The 20,735-nt window shown below is 34.5% G+C and overlaps 1 protein-coding gene across 1 annotated transcript in view; it reads right to left on the bottom strand.

Annotated features, from left to right (window-relative positions):
- The window catches only part of DMD (dystrophin), a 2,022,175-nt gene that overhangs the window by 1,523,049 nt on the left and 478,391 nt on the right, over positions 1-20,735 (bottom strand). The window contains exons 8-9 of the mRNA XM_081043053.1: positions 11,644-11,825; positions 9,528-9,659 (exon numbers count right to left, since the gene is read on the bottom strand). Of these exons, the coding sequence (XP_080899179.1) occupies positions 9,528-9,659; positions 11,644-11,825 (314 nt within the window). The remainder of the gene's footprint in view (positions 1-9,527; positions 9,660-11,643; positions 11,826-20,735) is intronic.

Raw genomic sequence — 20,735 nt, 5'->3', positions numbered from 1 at the left:
GCTGAGGTAACATATGAAGTGTGATCACAAAATACAGTGAATGTTTAAATTCAAAAAAACTTTTTACAGTAAAAGAACATTGACATTAAACTACTCAAACTACATCCCCTTCAAACTACTCCCCCTCACTTTGAACATACTTATTCCAACGTCCTTCTACACTTTCTGAAGCAGTTCTACAAGTCCCCTTTCATGAGTGTCTTTAGTTACGCTGTCATGGCTGCCTCGATGACCTAAATTGATTCAAAACATTTATCTTTCATGGTCATTTTGACTTTGGGGAAGAGCCAGAAGTATCAGAGTGCCAGATCCTGTGAATAAGGTGGATGAGCACATACCATAATGGTTTTATTTGACAGAAATTGCTATACCAGAAGCGATGTGTGACACAGAGCCTTTCCATTGTGATCACAAAATATGGTGAACACTGCTGCCGAGTGCCATACAATGGAAAAGCAGGGATCTTCAATACAGGAAGCAGAGCATTGAACAGTGGGAGAAAAACAGTGTGAGACAAGTTTTAACTTGTCCGGTGTAGTCTGTCGGGTGTGAGCTACGGTTGAGAGAAGGAGTGCTTTAAAGTGTGCCGTACATCATACTCCATTATGACAACAATCCATGTCACACATCACTTCTGGTGTACGGCAATTTCTGTCAAATAAAAACATTACAGTGTGTCCTCATCCACCTTATTAACCGAATATGGCATTGCACGACTTCTGGCTCTTTGCCAAAGTCAAAATGATTCAGGACATTGAGGCATTCATGACAACACAACTAAAGACACTCATGAAAGAGGACTTCCAGAACTGCATCAGAAAGTGGCAATAACAAGGGAATAAGTGTGTTTGAAGTGAGGGGAAATATTTTGAGGGGGATTAATGACAATGTGTCTTTTACTGTAATATTTTTATTTATTTAAACATTCATCATATTGTTCGATCACACTTCATGTATACTTCCTGTCCAATGCAATTAATTACCATGCAAAAAAATTCCAGAGCTTTCTCTCCATTTTCACAGTGACTACAAATAGTCTAGAAAGTGGCTGTTTAATGAGGCTGGGTTGCTGAATAACTATAATGAATAAAGGCCCCTTGCTAACCCACAGTGAAGTCAGTATTTGGTATTACTGGTAGTATATGAGTATAGTTGTACATATATAAACATGCATACACATGTAAATGTATATTTATGTACATATGTTGTATAATTATATCTCATATACTATTTGCAGCTTTCTCTTTTAACTAACCACATATCAGGGATATTTTTGCAACATGGCAATAAATATACCTCTACAGCATGGATTTTAAATGTCCCACAATACAATATTAAATATATGTATAAGTTTTAGTAATCACATAGTAATGGATATTCAGGTCTTATCTATAATAAATGCCCTATATCACAAGCTCACAGCTAAAATCATTCTCAAATCTAAGATCAGGAACAACAAAAGGATGTTCCCTCTCACCATTTATTCAACATAGTATTGAAATTCCCAGCCAGAGAAATTAGGCAAGAAACAGAAACAGAAGGCATCCAAATTGTAAAGGAAGAAGTAAAACTGTCACTGTTTGTAGATGACGTATTATTACGTATAGAAAATCCTAAAGACTCCACCAAAAAAAACTGAGAACTAATAAATTCAGTACAGTTGCAGGATACAAAAATCAATATACAAAAATATGTTGCATTTCTATACACCAATAACAAACAAGCAGAAACAGAAATTTGAAACAACAACTCCATTTACAACATCCAAAAGAATAAAATACCTAGGAACAAATTTAAGCAAGACCTGTACACTAATAACTACAAGACACTGATGAAATTGAAGAAGACAGACACACACACACACACACACACACACACACACACGAGAAAATATTCAGTGCTCATGGATTGGAAGAATTAACATTGCTAAAATGTCTACACTACCCAAAGCAATCTACAGATTCGTTGCAATCCCTATCAAAATTCCGATGGCATTTTTCATAAAAATAGAATGAATAATTGTAAAATTGGTATGGAACCATAAATTTTCATTCTTTTAAAGAAATGTCTTCACTCTTTCTTACTTACATCATTGCACTCATCAGATTATCACCCTTAGATAGTTCTTAGAGGTATGAATACAGGTCTGACTTACATATTTAAAATTTTGTGATTTATTTAAAAATGATGCTCCAGAAAGACAACATCAATTTATTTTGTCATAAGCCCTTTCATTACTCATAAGATTTCCTTTTTCCTTATGTTCTAGAAAACTGTGGGTATTATCACCCTTCCAATGTGCCTATCTGGTAGGTAAAACTGACTTCACTGTTTTATACTATGTATCATTCATTACTAGTGGAATATAGTACGTGGAATGTCTTTTTAAATACTTACTGATATATTGTCTTTTTTTCTTTTGCCATTTTCTGTCTCATGTTCTTTGTGAATTTTCCTATTGAGGTATTTTCCTTTGTTATTGATTTACTGAGTTATTTATATATGAAGGGTATTAAAATTCTGTATGTTATGTTACAAATCATTTCCTAATTCATTATTTGACTTTTAACTTTATGATATTTCATATATGAATTCTAACCAATACATGACACAACTAGAACTGCCTCACTAAATACCTTCACCCACTCAATAAATAATTTCTATAACCATAGGATGTGAAGCAATAGAAATAGTAAGATTTTTAAGAGTTTAATAGATACGTTCTTTCACATTCATTCCTAGCTTCTAGGATCAAGTAGGCAATGACCAATTAGCAAATTAGTGGTAATACTGAAGTGCTTCTGGCATACTTGTTCCTGAACTATTTGAAGTACCAAATAGTTAAGACTTTAATCATCTGGCTCACATGAAATTTAAATGATGAAATAGAAGTAGAAGAATCCATGGACACGTATTATTTCTAATTCCATTAATGATCCAAAATTCTGCTTGAAATGACTTTTTCAGGTATTATAAAGTAAATTTTAATGTTTTAGAAAGAGAACTACATATCTCAGGAAGCAGATAATTGCCGCTGGATTTAGCAATCTGACCTACAATATAGAAATTTCTAATTAAAGTCCTCTTTTTATAATGCTAATCTCTCAGCTAAAAATTTCCTTGGGACATGTTATAATGAAGATAAAATGTACTAAGATTTTAAATTAACCAGAGATCCCAGAGAAACCTAATAAACATTTTCATAAATGTTCCCTGTAAGTAAATTTTATTGTGAAGTAATCTTATTGTTATATATAGCTCCCAACATAGGCATCATTACACCATAAATAACTGAACTAATAGAAATAATTGTTTAAAATTCTAATCTTCTAAATCAGGATTTGATATAGGTAAAAGAGGAACATGACTTTCTGTAACTGAATCAGCAGCCAGATAATCTGGAAATAAGGAGTCACATAGCAATACTGCCAACTCACCATTAATTCTAAAAGATAGTTTCTTCCCCCAAGGGTATAATTTATAATCTTTTCCTAGTTTAAAAATAAAATAGACATTTGCATTCTTATCATAATTTCACCGTGACACAAAATACTTTATATGAACAATAATGACATGCTGGTTTCATAATTACTCTAAATTAATTAATACTAAATAAGACAGCCTTCAAAAGAATATATCTTTTTCTTTATAAGCTCAAGGGAGTAAAGTTTTATTTCAAAGAAAGCCATTTGCCAGTAGGTTTGAGACCTGGTGGCATAGACTCTACCATGTAGTTACCACACATTTACTTATGTTACTCTACAAGATCATGTAAGAAGTTTTCATTGAAAAACTCATCGTTATTCCATTTTTGCACAGTTGTCCCTAGGCAAAGACCAAACAAATACATAAGAATATGGTCTGATGGACTCCCGTAACAGGGATAATTACATATGGATTCTGCTAATTATGCATTTAAAAAAATATATCCAGATAGACAGACAGACATAGATATCTATCAATCAATCAATTGATCAATCAATAGACAACATTTTATAAACTTCTATCAAGTTTATCAGTCATCTTAATTTTGATACCACCACACTGAGTATGGTTTCATTAAAACTGGGTTTAATAACTTTAATTAAGGAATAATTATTAAAATACTTTCTGAAACAGATTGTAAGAAACATTGTCAATGAAACAGGAAATCAGATTACTGATAAACACAGAAACTAGAGGTTATTCTACAGAAAATGGGAAAATGTAGTGAATTTGCTTGAAATATTTACAATCCTAGGATAGAAATCCTATTTTGCAAACTTCAGGATATCAGGTCCTAGGTGGGGTATTTCTACTCTATGACCTTAGCTAAATGATTTAGTATCTCTGGACTTCAGTTTCATGAACAACATAATAAAGAGGATGGAAGATGCTGCATCTACTTAACACTCTTTATATTAAGTAACACTTATATCATTGATGAATCTGGAGGACATGCTAAGTGAAATAAGCCAGATACAGAAAGACAAATATTGCATGATCTCATTATACATGGAATCTAAAAAACAAAAACAAAAAACAACAAACAAACAAACTCATAGAAACAGAGAATAGCATGGTAGTCTCACCAGGTACTGGAGGGAGGGGTTGTGGGGAATTGTCGTTTAATGGATACAGTTTCCACTTTGCAAGAAGAAGATGGAGATGGATGGCAATAATGGTTGTATAACTTTATGTATGTAATTAATACCACTGAACTGTACATTTTAAAAAATGGTTAAGATAGTAAATTTTATGCGATGTGTAATTTACCACAATGAAAAGGGGGTTCAATAAAGGGTGATGGAAAGAGAACTGACTCTGGGTGGTGAGCACACAATGCGATATGTAGATGGTGTTACAGAATTGTACCCTTGAAACCTAAGTAATTTTACTAAACATTGACACCCCAATAAATTTTATTAAAAAAGAAAAAAGAACTGGGGAAAAAAGAGAAACAATCCAGATCCAAGTCCCTGTCAAATCTTGCCTAGATTATTACAATAGCATTCTAACTAATCTCTTTGCTTCCATCCTTGCTCCTTTTAGTCTATTCTCCACACAGCAGCCATGTTTAAATAGTATGAGTTTATTTCACTCCTCCAATTGCTTCCTGCTTCACCATTACTCACAAGGCCCTAGGTGATTTGGTACACTATTGCAGCTCAGACACCATCTCCTAGCACTGTGACCCTCATCCGTACCTCTCCTTGAATAGGCCCAGTATCCCCACAACTCAGGGCTTCTGCACTGTTTTCCCCTCATGGGTGTGTCTTCTGCCATGTACCCACACTTCTCTCCAGTCTTTACTCAAAATTTATCTTCTTAGTGAATCCTTCTCTGAATACCTAAAAACAAATTTTAAGTTTTCTTTGCCACATACTGCATATCTCATTTTCCTCTTTTATTTATTTATTTTTTCTTTTTAGTGCTTACTATTGTACTTACTACTACATTTTACTTACCTTAATGCATATTGCTTATATATTATTTGAAACAGCTCACTTATTTATACTGTTTATCGTATACATATCATGACTATCCCATGAGCATATACCCTGCATTAGGGCAGGAATTATTTTGTATGTTTATTGATGTATCATGTGATCCTGTAATAATACCTGGCACATAGTAGGTGATTAATAAATAAGTGTTAAGTGATTACATAAATGACTACTACTCCATGTGTGAATAATTCTATATATAAGAATCACAGGAGAGAAAAGTCAGTGTCAGTAGAAAGAACATGGTTTTGGAGTTAGAAATCTGAACTTGAATCCAGGCTCTGCACTCATTGGTTAGGCCTTGAAATCTGGATAAAGTTGGCCAATTTGAAGGAAGGAAAAGTCACTCTAGGCTGGGAGAACCAAAAAAGCTAAGATGCTTGGCACTTACGGAGGAGAGCAACTGATTTAATTTGGAGTACAGAAAACATGAAATAGACTAGTATGAAATAAGTATGAAAATATAAACTGTTAATAGATCATGTAGCTTCCTGATGAAATTTAGGGGAGTGGACTTGTTATAAAGGCAAAAGAAAGTGAAGAAAGTTTTGTGAATGATATTATTAAAGTTGTTAAAAACAAAATTTAATCTGACTTAGAGGTGGATAAGCTAAAGATAGTGATATCGATTGCAAAACTATTTCTGTAATCTAGAAGACAAGTGCTGAAGGACTGAATCAGAGGACATATATTAACATTGAGGGGACATAACTTAATGGAGAAAGGTTGTAAGGAAAGAACTGACTTTACATGTCCCATTATTGAGTATCAGATCAGTATAGAGACAAAAGAGCATGTCACATATTTAAGTTTGAGTGACAACTGAGTAATATTCTCATTTACATAACAAAAGAACAAAAAACAGGTTGTGAGCAATGAAGTAAAGCTCACTTCAGGACACAGTAGGTTTGAGAAATCAGTGGACATCAAGATATAGATACATACCAAAGAACTGAAAATGAGTTGGAAATCTGGCTGTAACTCCAGAGATATTAGAAATGGTGAAAACATAGATATAATGGTCATCTGCATACAGCTTGAAGCCAGGAGATTAAATCATACTGACAAGAGATTGTGTACAAATAAGTGGGTCAAGAGATCTTCCATGAGACTCCTACACTAAGGGAGTTGGAAGGAGAGAGTTAGATCATGAAAGACATATAGAACAGTCAGAAATAGAGAACCTGATGAGTCTAGGGGCTATGAGAACAGTTATCTCTATGGTAGAAAGCCTGAGAGCTGAAAAGAAGACATTTGATTTAGTGACTAAATATGATTCTTTTTGAATGAATGAAGCATGGACTACAGAAGGTATTAAGTGAAAGAAAGAGTTACATAATATTACCTTAACAAGATAAAGTGGAGAGATATATGTTTGGGGAGAGGAGGCATGCATGCAGGTATGAATGCCTACAGTAGTTTTGGACAGGATGAGGTCCAGGAGAGACAGAGAAATTGAAGGTAAAAAAGCGACTGGGGACTTTCGATATAAGGAGCAGAATGAGAGGCATGATCAAAGTCATAAAAAGAGGAATTAAATATAATTATGCAAAGGACATCCTCCATCTAAGGATGCATGGCAGTTAAGTCATACAATGAGGGAAAGTTATGGGTTCACACCAGATGGTCTTTCTTCTTGGTAAATTATGAGAAAAACTCATTTATAGGCAGAAATCATGAGGTAGGTCAGATTGTGTTGCCTCAACAGGTTCACAAACTGTAGTGAGTAAAAGTCAGATTTTCCAACTTTGGGACAGATGCGGATAATTGATATTTCTAAGATACTGGGAACTTTTAAGATAATGAACTTTATGTTTCCTACAGGGGCAGTCACCTGCATGGCTATCTTCACTGTTATGGAAAACCTCCCCCTTTGTAGGAACCCGGCTGGAGCTCATTAGAAGTGGATCAGATACAACCTGTAGGGGGCAGTGTGGGTTCAGCCCCGCTGAGAAATTCTTTAGAAAAAATTTTCTTAGTCAATAATTAAGACATAAACTTATCTAACTACGCGTAACATTATCTTCTGATGTGCTACCTTAGAAACAGGCAGAATATATTATTCCCCATCAATTGCAATTCATGCTTTTCCTTTTCGAAAGGATAACATTAAGTTCATTTCAGTAGCTTATGTTAAATAAAACAAGTGAATTTGTTGACTATTTTACGATAAATATTTTTGCAAGATATAGACAAAAGTAAAGTGAAAAAAATCAAGTCTAGCAAAATTATGTCCATTTATAATTATTTCATTAAGGAGTCATACCTGAGCAATGCCTTAATGAGGTGGTAATAAGGTAAAAATGTTCTGCGAGAATAGGCATTGGAGAAAACTTTCTGGAAAAGGCAGCTCTATAAAGCAATAATGAGAGGGTAACAACTTATTTCTTTGTTTTGGCTTATGCTCCTTTATTTTAGGATGTACAGACTTATTCTTTAAGTGTTGGAGGTTTCAATGGGAGGATGGTAGTAAAAAGAGCATAGAAAGTCAGGGAGAGCCAGGAAGGTGAGGAGGAGGGGAAGGAAAAGAAAAAAAGGGTGAATAAACTTCAAATGGGTATAAAATAGCACCTCCTACCACTTTGAGGTTTACGAGGATCTTATTAGTTCATATAATGCGGACACGTGGCATATGGCAAATAGTAATGTGTGGCAAAATTATTTTTATTTCCTGATAATGAGAAAGCAGATTAAGTTTTTTGATCAATTTTATAAAGCTAGCCTTTGTGAAAACATGGATGGCAAAGTAACTGAAGATAAGGCTGAGTGATAAACTTTCTCACCCAGTCTCCTTTGTTCATCTTTGCAAGAAAAGTAGCCAAGGACAGAGGGCATAACTAAGCTCTGAAATATGTTTCCCTGGGCGAAGCTTTCAGTGTTAAGAATTTTCAACCTCCGGCATCAAGTAACTATGCCAAATAAATCACTAATTAAATACAACCACTATCTTAAAAAAAATAATCAATGAGTCTCTAAAAATCTGTACTTTTTTACCAATGTGATAAGGTCTACCATCTCTAAATTCCCATTCATAGTGTAGTTTTGATAAAAGTCACTTCCTCAAGAACTTTTCAAATTGCTCTACTCAGAAAAATAAATATTTTTCTTTTAAAAATAAATTCTAGCAAATCTAGCAATTCTAGCACATTTTACTTCCATGCTCTAACATATACAAGGCTCTAATTTGTTGTATTTTTAGCTTTATTGCAATGGTGGAATATTGCAATGGTGGAAACAATATTGCAATGGTGGAAACCTCCAGTAAGAAGATTCCTTATGTGGAAAGTTTTCAATGGTACATAGACTCTGATCTGGTTTTAGTGTGACTTTTTTGTCTAAATACTACAGAGCCCATTATATACAAGTTTAAATTAGCAAAATTAAGAGAGATCATATGAAGAAGCTAGCAGTTATGTTTTTTAAATAGAAGAGAAATACGTTTTTATAAATGAAAATATAATAAAGGCATCTATGTAGAGTAGATATTTCCTTAACACTTCGTATGTCTAGGAAAATCTCCCCAAATAATGTGATTAGTAAATTTCATCCATTTTTCCAATTCTTTCAAAAGTTATATATATAAACATTTAGTGAACTTAATGGTTGTTTATAACTGTTTAGTAGTCTTTGTAAAAGAGAACCATCCAGGTAATTACAAAATGAAAGCACAAATCACCACTATGAGAATCCCCATTCATGAAGAATCTATATACGACTATGTTAAACCCAAAGCAGCACTTCATAAGCTATACACATGTCTAATCACTACGTTGTATACCTGGAACTAATAGAATACTGTGTGTCAACTGAAATTGAAAAATAAATTTTGAAAAATAATAACTACAGTGATAGAAAACCTAGAGAAGTCTAACAACAAAACAGCGTCATGTGAGAGTATCTAATACAACCGGGAACAATGAAATAGTTCTTGATGGGGAAAGAAAAAGGCACTGCTAACTTCAAACAAAGAAAAGCCACGTTCGATTTTCATGGATGAAGACATTCTTTGCTTTGTAGAACAGAGAGTAAATGTTGACAGACCTGTGAAGGAAATGGGCTCCGTGTGGGGTCAGAGGTGGTGACATAAGCAGCCTGTGCGTAGGCATAGCTCTTGAACCGCTGCTTAGGAGAGGAAGGAGTTCTTTCATAGCCCTGTGCTAGACTGACTGTGATCTGCAGAAAAGGGTTGGGGGAGGGAGGCAGAAAGGAGGAAGAGACATCGTAAGTAACCCTGGAAGGACTGCTTTCCAACACAGCAGAAAAACGAACATTAAATGGGAACAGCGAGATGGAAAGTTTAACCATAAACACACACAAAGTGCTATTAGAAACTAGTACACTCCAAGAACTGTGGTGCTGATTGTCAGGTTGGGGGCAGGTAATAAGGGAAGATATGAGGCAGGATTTAACCATCAGGATTCCACACTGACACAACTCCAGCATTAAGATGGGATGTTCCTCTTTATCGTGGCAAAAATTGGCATCTAAAAGCAATAGTCTCTGAACCCAAAGTAAACAAAACCGGAATTCATCAGGTCGATATCCTGAAAGGGACTGAAGCTTTCCTAAACTAAATATAGAACTACTCAGTAGAGTGAGAAAATTAGGCCTAAGAGCTTTCCACACCTTCAGCAGAAATTCAGCTAAAGGCTTTTTTCATCACTGTGTCAAGCCATGTACGAGAAAACACCCCAAATATCCACTGTTGGGAGCAAAACAAGCCATATATGAGAGAATCCCACAGGATTCTATACAACAGTATAATAAAAATCTTTATCACATGTAGTCTCCATTTCATTTATTTAAAAGTTTTAAACTACTTTTATCAAAAATGTTACCTTGAATAATCAAAATTTGTTAATACATCAGCAGGTTGCCACTAAAAATCAGAAAATATTATTAAACAGAGTATTTGCCTTCACTCTTGCTCTAATTCTTTGCTCTTGGCTCTAGCTGATGGAAAGTTTAATGTGTATATCAGCCTATCTTTTATTTCATTTTACACAATGGAAATAAAATATATTCTGTGTTCCATATTCCTATAATATGGTACCTATCAATAGCAGAGTATTTTAATAATGTGCTTTGAAAACAATTATATTATAGCCCATAATATCAGATAAAATTTTAAAGATTTATAGTCAGTCTCAGTCTCTGCCTGTCTCTTTCTCTCTCTCTGTCTCTCTCTGTCTCTGTCTCTCTCTCTCTCTCTCTCTTGCTCTCGCTCTCTCGCGCTCTCTCTCTGTCTCTCACCCCCCCCATATACAAGGTCTGACAATTAAGTTTGCAAACTGGTTGCAATGATGTTACTAACCTTTTTGGATATCAAAGGGATTATTCATTACGAATTTGTACCAACTGGACAAATGTTACCCAAGTTTACTATTTGGAAGTGCTGAAAGGGCTGTGTGAAAAAGTGAGACGACCTAAACTTTTCATCAACAATTCATGGCTCTCGCATCACGACAATGCATCAGCTCACACGGCACTGTCTGTGAGGGAGTTTTAGCCAGTAAACAAATAACTGTATTGGAACACCCTCCTTACTCACCTGATCTGGCCCCCAATGACTTCTTTCTTTACCCAAAGATAAAGGAAATATTGAAAGGAAGACATGTGGATGATATTCAGGACATCAAGGGTAACACGACGACAGCTCTGTGACCACTCCAGAATAAAGAGTTCCAAAATTGCTTTGAAGGGTGGACTAGGCACTGGCATCGGTGCATAGCTTCCCAAGGGGAGTACTTCGAAGGTGACCGTAGTGATATTCAGCAATGAGGTATGTAGCACTTTTTCTAGGATGAGTTCTTGAACTTAATTGTCCGACCTCACACACACACACACACACACACACACACACACACATTATGCTATGTATACAGATAATATATTTGTGTATATACACTATGCTATATACAGAGGGTGCCAAAAAATGTATACACATGACCTGTATTCATGTTTTGTCATCAGTATATATTATTACAATTTTAATACCATTTTTTCCGTTCTTAAAATGTGTATACAAATTTTTGGCACCCTCTGTATATATCTGTATAGATATTCATAGATATAACAGATTTATATATATGTCTGATACCTAAAAATGCACATAACATAGAAAACTCCTTTGACATTAGTTCTTTTGGCACTTTACCTGTTGAGAATAGTGCATTTGATGATGTAACTGAAAATGTTCTTCTCTAGTGACTTTGGACGGCCTTGGCAACATTTCCACTTCCTGGATGGCTTCAATGCTCACTTGTTGAGGCAAAACTTGAAAGAGTGATGTGATGTACATGAAGATGGACTTCTTATCTGGATAAGTGGTGGCAACATCTGTAAGCACATTAACACCACACATCAATTTTTGGTTTCTATATTTGAGCCTCTAAAAGGGGAATGAACAAATCAATGTTACAGGAAAAAGACAGATTAATGAGCACCCAATTGTCCATGAACATCCTCCAGAGACTAATGAGAACATAATAATCAGGACTACAAGGCCCTGCCCATTTGGCAGACCAACTAGATGAGCACGAAAGTTCTTTTTTTTTTTTCCTTATTCACTGAAAAGCTTCATTCTGTAATCCTTTTTCCTAAGTCAAATTGTCAAACCAGCCCATGTAAGAGTGGGGTTCTCATTGGATAAGAAACAAAAATAAAAGATTACATCTTCCACAAACTAAACAGAAATAGTCTCAGAGATATAGAGGAAAAACTGATAGCTGCTAGATGGGAGGGGGGGGTGGGGTGAGGGAGAAGGCAAGGGATTAGAAAGTACAAATTAGTACCCGCAATACTGTCTCAGAGATATATGAAAGACAGTTTGGGGAATGTAATCAATCAATGGAATTGTAACAGCTATATACAATGTCAGAGGGGTAGTAGATTGGGGGAGGTGGTCATCACTTTGTAAAGGGTGTAAATGTCTAACTATTATATGTTTTGTACACCTAAAACTAATAATAAAAAAGATTACATCTTCCTTTCCATGGAAAGTTATATTAGCATGTCAATTAAAATGGTACATTGGCAATTAGACAATTACACGAAAGAGCTAATGCTTTGGCTTCCAGTAAAGAAAGTTTGCACTTCCTAATCAAATGTTTGCTGGCGATTAAGTATGTAAAGGGAAAAGTATGTCTGTGTTGAAATGAACCATGTATTTTCACAATAAAAATAAATTGAAACAGCTATATACCATATATAATGATTTGTAATGTTCCTAAGGTACAGTAAAAATATTTGTGCAATACAGAGATGATACATTATAGAATTGTGCAGTTGAAACCTACATAATTTGACCAATGTCACCCCAATAAGTAATAAAACGTTTTTAATTAAATTATCATACTACGTTATCCCCTAAGTGTTTGATATTAATATGTTTATCCATTATGATCTTATATATATATATGTAGGAATGAAATAGTAAACAATGAATGTTGAATGATCATGCACTACTGAGTCGAAAGTAAAACGTTTTATTTGGGGAGAAAAATTTGTTTACATTATGGTGCATCTGTTAAAGTTGGCTGTCGCTTTCCTTCTCGGACTTTAGAGACAAATTTAAAAGTCCTTCACATAAAGTTGATGTGACATTATGTCCTTTGCCACATCCAAGAAATGAAAGAAACCCAGCATTTAAAGTCAATAATAATTTGTAATAACACACATAATAAGTGGCAGCTCCTTCAAAAGGTTCTTTTGCTACTTGGCGTTACAATTTACCCACTGAGCTCATTCCAGGGAACCAAGATGTAAAAATAATCCTTTATGTGAAGTATATCATTAATCCCAGAAGCGTTAAAACCTAAATCCTGGAAGGAGGCAAAGGCAACTTTGCAGCAATGTGCCAGGCCTTTTTTTTTTTTTTGCCATAAATTTATTTTAGTATTAAAAGATCTGTTTTAAATAAAATATGTATATTCTGGACAGGTGTTCTGATTATGACTAAAGAAATCTCAAGTCTACTAGGATAAAGGGAGGCTGAAGCGGTCATTTAGTCCATCCCTTCACAAGTAGCAGGAACATGATTAATCAGAACAACTATTTTTAAAGTATTTTTAAAAGAGTTACAGAAGAGGGAAAAGTTAACTAATGTTCCTTGGTCTGATTCTATCCATAGAATACAGTACTTCTCAATTTTTAATGTGCGTATGAATCACCTGGGGACCTTTTTAAAACCAGAATCTGATTCAGTAGGTCTGGGGTAGAGCCTGAGTCTATGCATTTCCAACATGCCCCCAGGTGATGCTGGAACTGCTAGCTTGAAGACCACGCTTTGAGTAACAAGAGTCAAAAAAACTACAGGGAAGCAGACTGTTAGACCATCTACCATTCACTCTTTCACTCATTTTTTTCAAAAGACACTTAATGGACACCTAAATGTACAAAGGTGAGAGATATAAAGATATACAATGCATAGTCTCTGCTCCTTATTATAATTTAATTATTAACCGACAGATGATGAAGGTAATCTTTTGCAGGTATTTTTTCAAGGAAGAACTAAAGAATACTTTGTGCATGAGAGCTGCCTTTCTAAAAAACGTCTTACTAACTTAGCTTTGAAATTCTGAAGCCTAAAATCTCCCTTTCATTTGATCATTGGTTTTCAATTGTTCGTTGTATGGTAGATACCACACTTCACCATATTTTAAAACTCTAGAATGTTTTCTTCCTTCTCACTAACAACTAGTAAGTTTTATCTGTGATGAGTGTGATTTAGAATTCTGTTTATTTTTTTAGTGTATTAAAATAAAACCATGCTGTGAGAAAGTCATTGAACAAAGAAGGTTGATCCGTGACTATTTACTGCTATGTTATATGCAGACATGTAAAACAGACCAAGCATTGTTTCTGTTGCCCTAAGCAAATGTCTAAAATCATAATACATTTCAACAACAGAAAACATCTTGGAGATGAAAGCAAATATTCATAAATATAAATCATTATGATAAATATGTACTATTTGGCTAAACGACTGACATTTTTGCCCCTATCTATTACCATCCCACTGCTGAGGTTATGTGGGATTCAGCTGTACGAATAGGTAGAACCGATTATTTCTTTCTTTAAAGAAAGGAATTTAGATTTTCAAAAATATGTTGTATTCCTTACACATATGTTTACTAGACTTAAAATATTTTAATAGATTATCCAGGAGGTTAACAAAATAGAGAATTCATGGAGTCTGCTCACAATTTGGACTACTAAAATAAAGAAGCAGAAAGGTACAAAATAATTGCATTGCAGAACAGAATGTAAAATGTGTTCCTCCAATTGGCATCACCCATGCTTTAATATATACAGAAAAAGATAGAAATTATATATTATTGGAGGACCAGAAAATTCTATATGAACAGGAAACGGAAATAAGTATGTATAGGATTTCATTAGCTGGAATTGGGAAAATGGGGAAAGGTATTCCAGACAGCAGAAAAGCATGAGGCAGAAAAGCAAAAAGTGCAGAGGCAGAGACAGATTAGACAGGTTCTAGGAATAATACCTTTGGGTGTCTTAGCCACAGAAAGGAGGACAGTGAATTATAAGATAACACGGGTAGGTTGTGTGTGGAACATTGAGAGATCATCCACAGCAAACTAAAAAAATCTAGTCTTAATTCAATAGGTTGGAGAGTAACTACTCTTGAACAAAAGTATAACACCATTACAATTTTTGTAAAGTAAAATGGTTAAGTGCAGAATGAATTATGGAGAAATTAAAAAAACTGGAGGGAAGTAGGTGGCTAACACCCAATCCACACAAGTTCTCTATGTTAGAGAACTCACATAGGCTGTGTAATGAAAACAAGGGGGTGCATGATAGACATACTAAGATAAGTCCAAAACAACTTCATTCAATTTTCAAGTCACTTTCTCCATAGTCTTCAAGAATGCTTATATAAAAAATTCTGTCCTAAGCCCTGAGGGTACAAAGATTAATAAACTGAGAATGAAATTGAGGAGAAGGTCGGAGGGAGGAAACTGCTTGTTCTGTAGCCAGGAGAACCAATAGCCACCAACACAATTTTCAATCTCATTTAATCAATTAGCAATTACCTGCCTACATGTTCTTGATCAGGCTTCCCCAAGTGGCAACCCCACGCTCCTGAAAGTCTGTCAATCAGGAGTGAACACGTGCGTCAGTGAACAAAATTCTGAATGCAAACCAATTAACAGTGGTCACACCTGAATAACCAACCAGGCTTCTAAAAGTGACGTAAAACTACAACTCTGAATGTTCACAGATTTCTTGACCTCGAGTTTCTCCCCAAACCTAACACTCTATTTTGAGAGACTACAGTTGACCAACATAGTTCCCTCTTATTTAATTAAGCAATAAACTCAGCTTTGTGTATTCATTAAAAATATTGAGTAACAGTTTCATCGTTTCATAAAATTCAAGTGATGAAATTCACTTGCGAATTTAAACTTATCAATGGGAATTTATTAGATGAGAGTGTGATGCAATGAAAGAATAAGCAATCCTCAATCTGACTACTAAAATCTGACTTGGATTTTTCAAAATCTGTACCTATATCTGTAAAGAAATATCCTGAACAGCACTTACTTCTCTTTCCTCATCTGCAAAATAAAATTCGGAGTCTTAATCTCACCAAAGTGTTGTGAAGGTCAAATGCAATAATGTTTAGAAAAGACTGTAAATTTTATTCAACACTGTATTGTTGCTGTATTGCAATTGTGATGTTTCTGTTTTTAACACAAACACAGACCTGGTGGTAGGTCTGTTGATAGGAAGCCCAAAGAAAAAGCTGGTTGGAAGGAAAGGCAGTTCCTCATTTATTACATATTTACAAAGCAATTACTATGTGCCATAGAATATGCTTAGCCTATATTCTATTATGAATAGTCAGCGGCTGCACCACCCAACAAATAATTATGAACTGTATCGAAAGAAATTTCATCACTTGGGGGTAATCCTCCCTTATGATAATGGCACAAGATCAATGGCTGGGACTCCCTGAGTACCTAAATATTAGGTTGGTGCAAAAGTAACTGCGCTTTTTGCAACTATTTTTAACCTTTTAAACCGCAATTACTTTTGCACCAACCTAATATTTGTTAAGAAACTGAATAAAGAGAGTAATTGAGACCATAGAAATTGATGAGAATTGTATAAGACAGCAACTGACTAAAAAAATAATGTTATAGACAATGAGTAGCATAGCATTTGAGGAGGGTGAGAATGATGGGATGTGATTTACATTTTTTAATTACAAGACATTAAAATGTATGAAGTGAAATAAGTGGCTGCACCCCCAAAATAAGAACTGAAAATTATATGAAAGTAATCTTTACACTAAAACTCTGCTATAATGGGTTTGTTGCCAGAAACGCTTAAATGAATAATTTCTAATATAATATCTGAACCCATCTCAGAATGAAAATGTTGAAAACTCATAATACTGCTAGAACATTTTATGTTATGAATAATAACACTAATTCTGGTGAGTGTTTCTATACTCATCAGAATTTTTATATTGAGGGCTATAATGGAACAATTAAATCATTTGCTGAAATTCTATCATCTTTCAAATGAGGAAATGGAAGCCCACAGTAGTTTGACGGCCATTTCAAAAGCTAGTCAGAATCAGAATTAGAACCCAGTCAGTGTACCACACTTCTCAGTACTCTGCCTTTTCTTTCAGAGAACGGTATCTTAAGTGCATTTGAAAACTGAGTATGTCAAAGTCATTATCTAAATGACTACGCTGTGTGATTTCTATTTCTAATAAGGAGTAAATACACATAAAAATGCAACATCAGCAGTAATCAAAGGAATATAAATTAAATAAAGATGTAGGTTCTTAATTATATCCCTTTGCCTATCAAATTATCAAAGAATGACAAAAGGATAGCAACCAACATTGCAGAGGCTTCCATGATTTGGCCAAGCTCCTACTTTGCTGGAAGAGTATTGGTTGGTTCCAACTGTATGAAAAATATTTTGGCAATGTCTACTAAAACCTTAGAAATAATTATATGCAATAACTCAGTAATTTTCCTTTTGGGAATCCATCACAAGCAAATAATCAGAAATTTAAATGAAGATTTTTATAAATTTGATGTGAAATTTAGGCACTATTTACAATACAAAATGTATTTATTATACAAAAAAGGAAAGAATTCAGACCACTCCAAATGGCTAACTAATAGAGAATTAGAAATGATCAAATACAGGTATATAATTGTATATGAGTATTACAAAGTCATTCAAAATGTTGCTTTTGAAGAATATTGACAACATATGAAAAGAAATTCTTTATAATGTAACCTCAAAAGAGCAGGCTGGTGTAATTTCTGTAGACTATACTAATTTTACGGAAAAGACTAGGGAAACAAGACATTGGTGAAATGGGTACGCTGGAGGGATTGAACATAATTTCTATTTTTCTCCTTCATCTTATCTATGTTTTCTACACTCTGTTCAGCATTCACTAATGTTATAATTAGATAATATATTCTGTGTTGTAATAAAAGTATCTGTAAAGATAAAAAGAACCAATAAAAGCAAAGTTGCACAAAGTTTTCTTTCAGTATGCCCTCACTCCCAAAAAAATCATTGCGAATGATTTTGTTAGGAAACTGGTGCCTTCAACAAAACCGTTCCTATCTTGTGCAATCAACCTCCAGAAAGTCTGATTAACCAGCTGCCAGGCACAGCCTAGAAAAACCTCTGGGAAATCTAAACAAGAGGCTCCACTGTGGAAACCTCAGGTCAGTTTGCTGTGCGGAGAAAGGCGGGAATTGAAATACTGGATTGTAATGCATACCATGTGTAATAAAAAAGAAGTGGGATTTCAGACAGCTGCATAAATGGTCACTTACAAAGTTTGGTCAGCCTTGTAAGAATTAAAAAACAAAAAGAAAGAACATCATTTAGAAACCATTATCAGAATAAATCTGGATCTTTCCCCAAGGAATTTGTCTGAAGGACAAAACAATAAAAATAAATAAATTCACTGCGTAAAAGAAGAGGAAGGGGTGAACTGGGAAGCAGAAATTTGTGTTCACAAACCAGACATGGTCAGATAGATCTAAATATGAAAATGTGAACACATATATGTAGACAAAACCAAAATCCTGTGTTCGCTAAACTAACGAAATATACTTATGTGAAATTCTAAAGAACTTATTGCCAGAAGCAAAGTGGGTTATCATTTGAGGTTTACAAGTGAAGAAATTATGTTACAAAGTCATCGGACCTCTAAGCACTGGTTTGCAAATTGTACACTTGTATGCAATATCACAGCAATGGACCAATTCGTTAAAACATTAGATCGTTATATCCAATTTTGATGTTTTTCTTTCAGTACTACATTCTACACATATGTACTTTCCATTTACAAGTCACTGTACACAATGGATATAGAGCATTCTAGTAAATAACAACTTGCAATGGTCCCCTCAAGTTAAGTTCTTTAACATTTTACAAGACACGGTCTGCCTTCACTAAATTAAGTACTCCTTAATTAAGCCATTCCACAATTTTAGCATTTCACTACTGATCCAAGTTGCTTTTATCATCTAATAGCAATGCCTCTCATTAAAGGACTATAAAAGATAGTAATGAAAACAATTTGTATTTGATGAAAATGATTCAGCTTCACAGTAAAATTAATTATAAAAAGCAATGGCTTTTATTTATCCATGAGAAATACTAGATGATTTTTATCTTTTAAACAACCAATTATTCCAGTCAATATGTTTATGGTGTAGATAGCAAAAAACTACCACTATCATCTTGATACAAGTAGAAAACAGTGCTCAAAATGCATAACGATCACCTAGGGCTTAAGAGAGAAAAACAAAAAATGAGGTGCTTACAGGAGACTTCAGATATACTGAAAAATAGTTTAGCTTTCTGGCCATTACCCAAACAATTTTAAAAGTATGTATGAAAATAAACATCATGCATTCAAACCAATAAATAAATAAAATGGAGGTGATGTTATTGATTCATAAAAGTATTGGACTGACAATATGAAACACTGAAATATACAGTTAACAAACATTTATTGAGTTATTACTTTGTGCCAGGCTATATTCTAGTCTGTGAGGATACAGTGGTAGATAAATGAGCCCAGAGATCTGTTCTCATGGCACTTTGATTCTAATGAGAAAACAAAATTACAAATAAATAATTTCAAAATCCTCAATTTACCACTTGCCAATTTATCCCCATCACCTAGTTCTTTTTGCTTCATTCTATGTATGTGTGTGTGTGTGTGTGTGTGTATGTATACACACACACACACACAAATATATATGTATATATATAATGCCTTCTACAAATGCATTCTCTTTGCTGACCTTTGGGCGATAATTAAATAGGAGTGGGGACACTGAAGTGTTAATACCAAATATTCTCTCACTGCCTGAACATAAATGCAACAGAAACTGGTGGGTAACGTCAATTAAATGGAAATTTTCAAACAACCCTGCCCTTACAAGCTTCAAGTAATTTGAATGTGTTTTAACCAAATACCATATGTCTTCTGTGCGCTAGTCAAAGTGAAGTGTTCTGCCTTTAAATTTTCAATTCCAAAATGCCACACATTTCCCAAACTCTCTTTCCCGGCTACTCACTGAGCTTGAACCCCCTTAAAATATATCTAGTTTTTATTAGTTTCAGGTGTACAAAACAAGGTAATAATTAGACATTTACAACCATCATAAAGTGATACCCCCCATCTACTACCCCTATGACATCATATACACCTGTTATAATACCATTGACCATATTCCCTATGCTGGACGTATCAGGGGGATCACTTCATAAACGTGTAGAGGCCTGACCACTGTGCTATACACCTGAAGCTGAAGCTGAATAATACTGAATGTCAACTATAACTACACACACACACACACACACACACACACACACACACACACACAGTCACAGGATGTAGAATACATCTTTTTTTTTTTTTTTAAATATCCCTGGCCATTTAAAACCTCAGGACTACTTTTCAGTACATGTCCTCTACAACCAGGAGAATAAAAGCTAGCTTGACCTAACAAATAGAAGCTAGTCAGTCAGTGTGGGAGACTATTGATAGAAAAACATTTGTACTTTCTTAAAATTCTCTCTACATGCCTATTGTGGGAAGAACTATTGGAGTTTCCATTTGAGAGGGGAGTATTTCGTTTCAGTGACATTTAACTCCGCTCCCTTAATTGTCACCTGCTGTTTTTGTGCTTTGCTTTTGATCTAACCAAA

This window comes from Rhinolophus hipposideros (genome assembly GCF_964194185.1).
Source record: "Rhinolophus hipposideros genome assembly, chromosome: X".
NCBI classification, from domain to species: domain Eukaryota; kingdom Metazoa; phylum Chordata; class Mammalia; order Chiroptera; family Rhinolophidae; genus Rhinolophus; species Rhinolophus hipposideros.
Note: the sequence above shows the minus strand (reverse complement) of the source record. Positions and strands in the feature narration are given on the sequence as shown.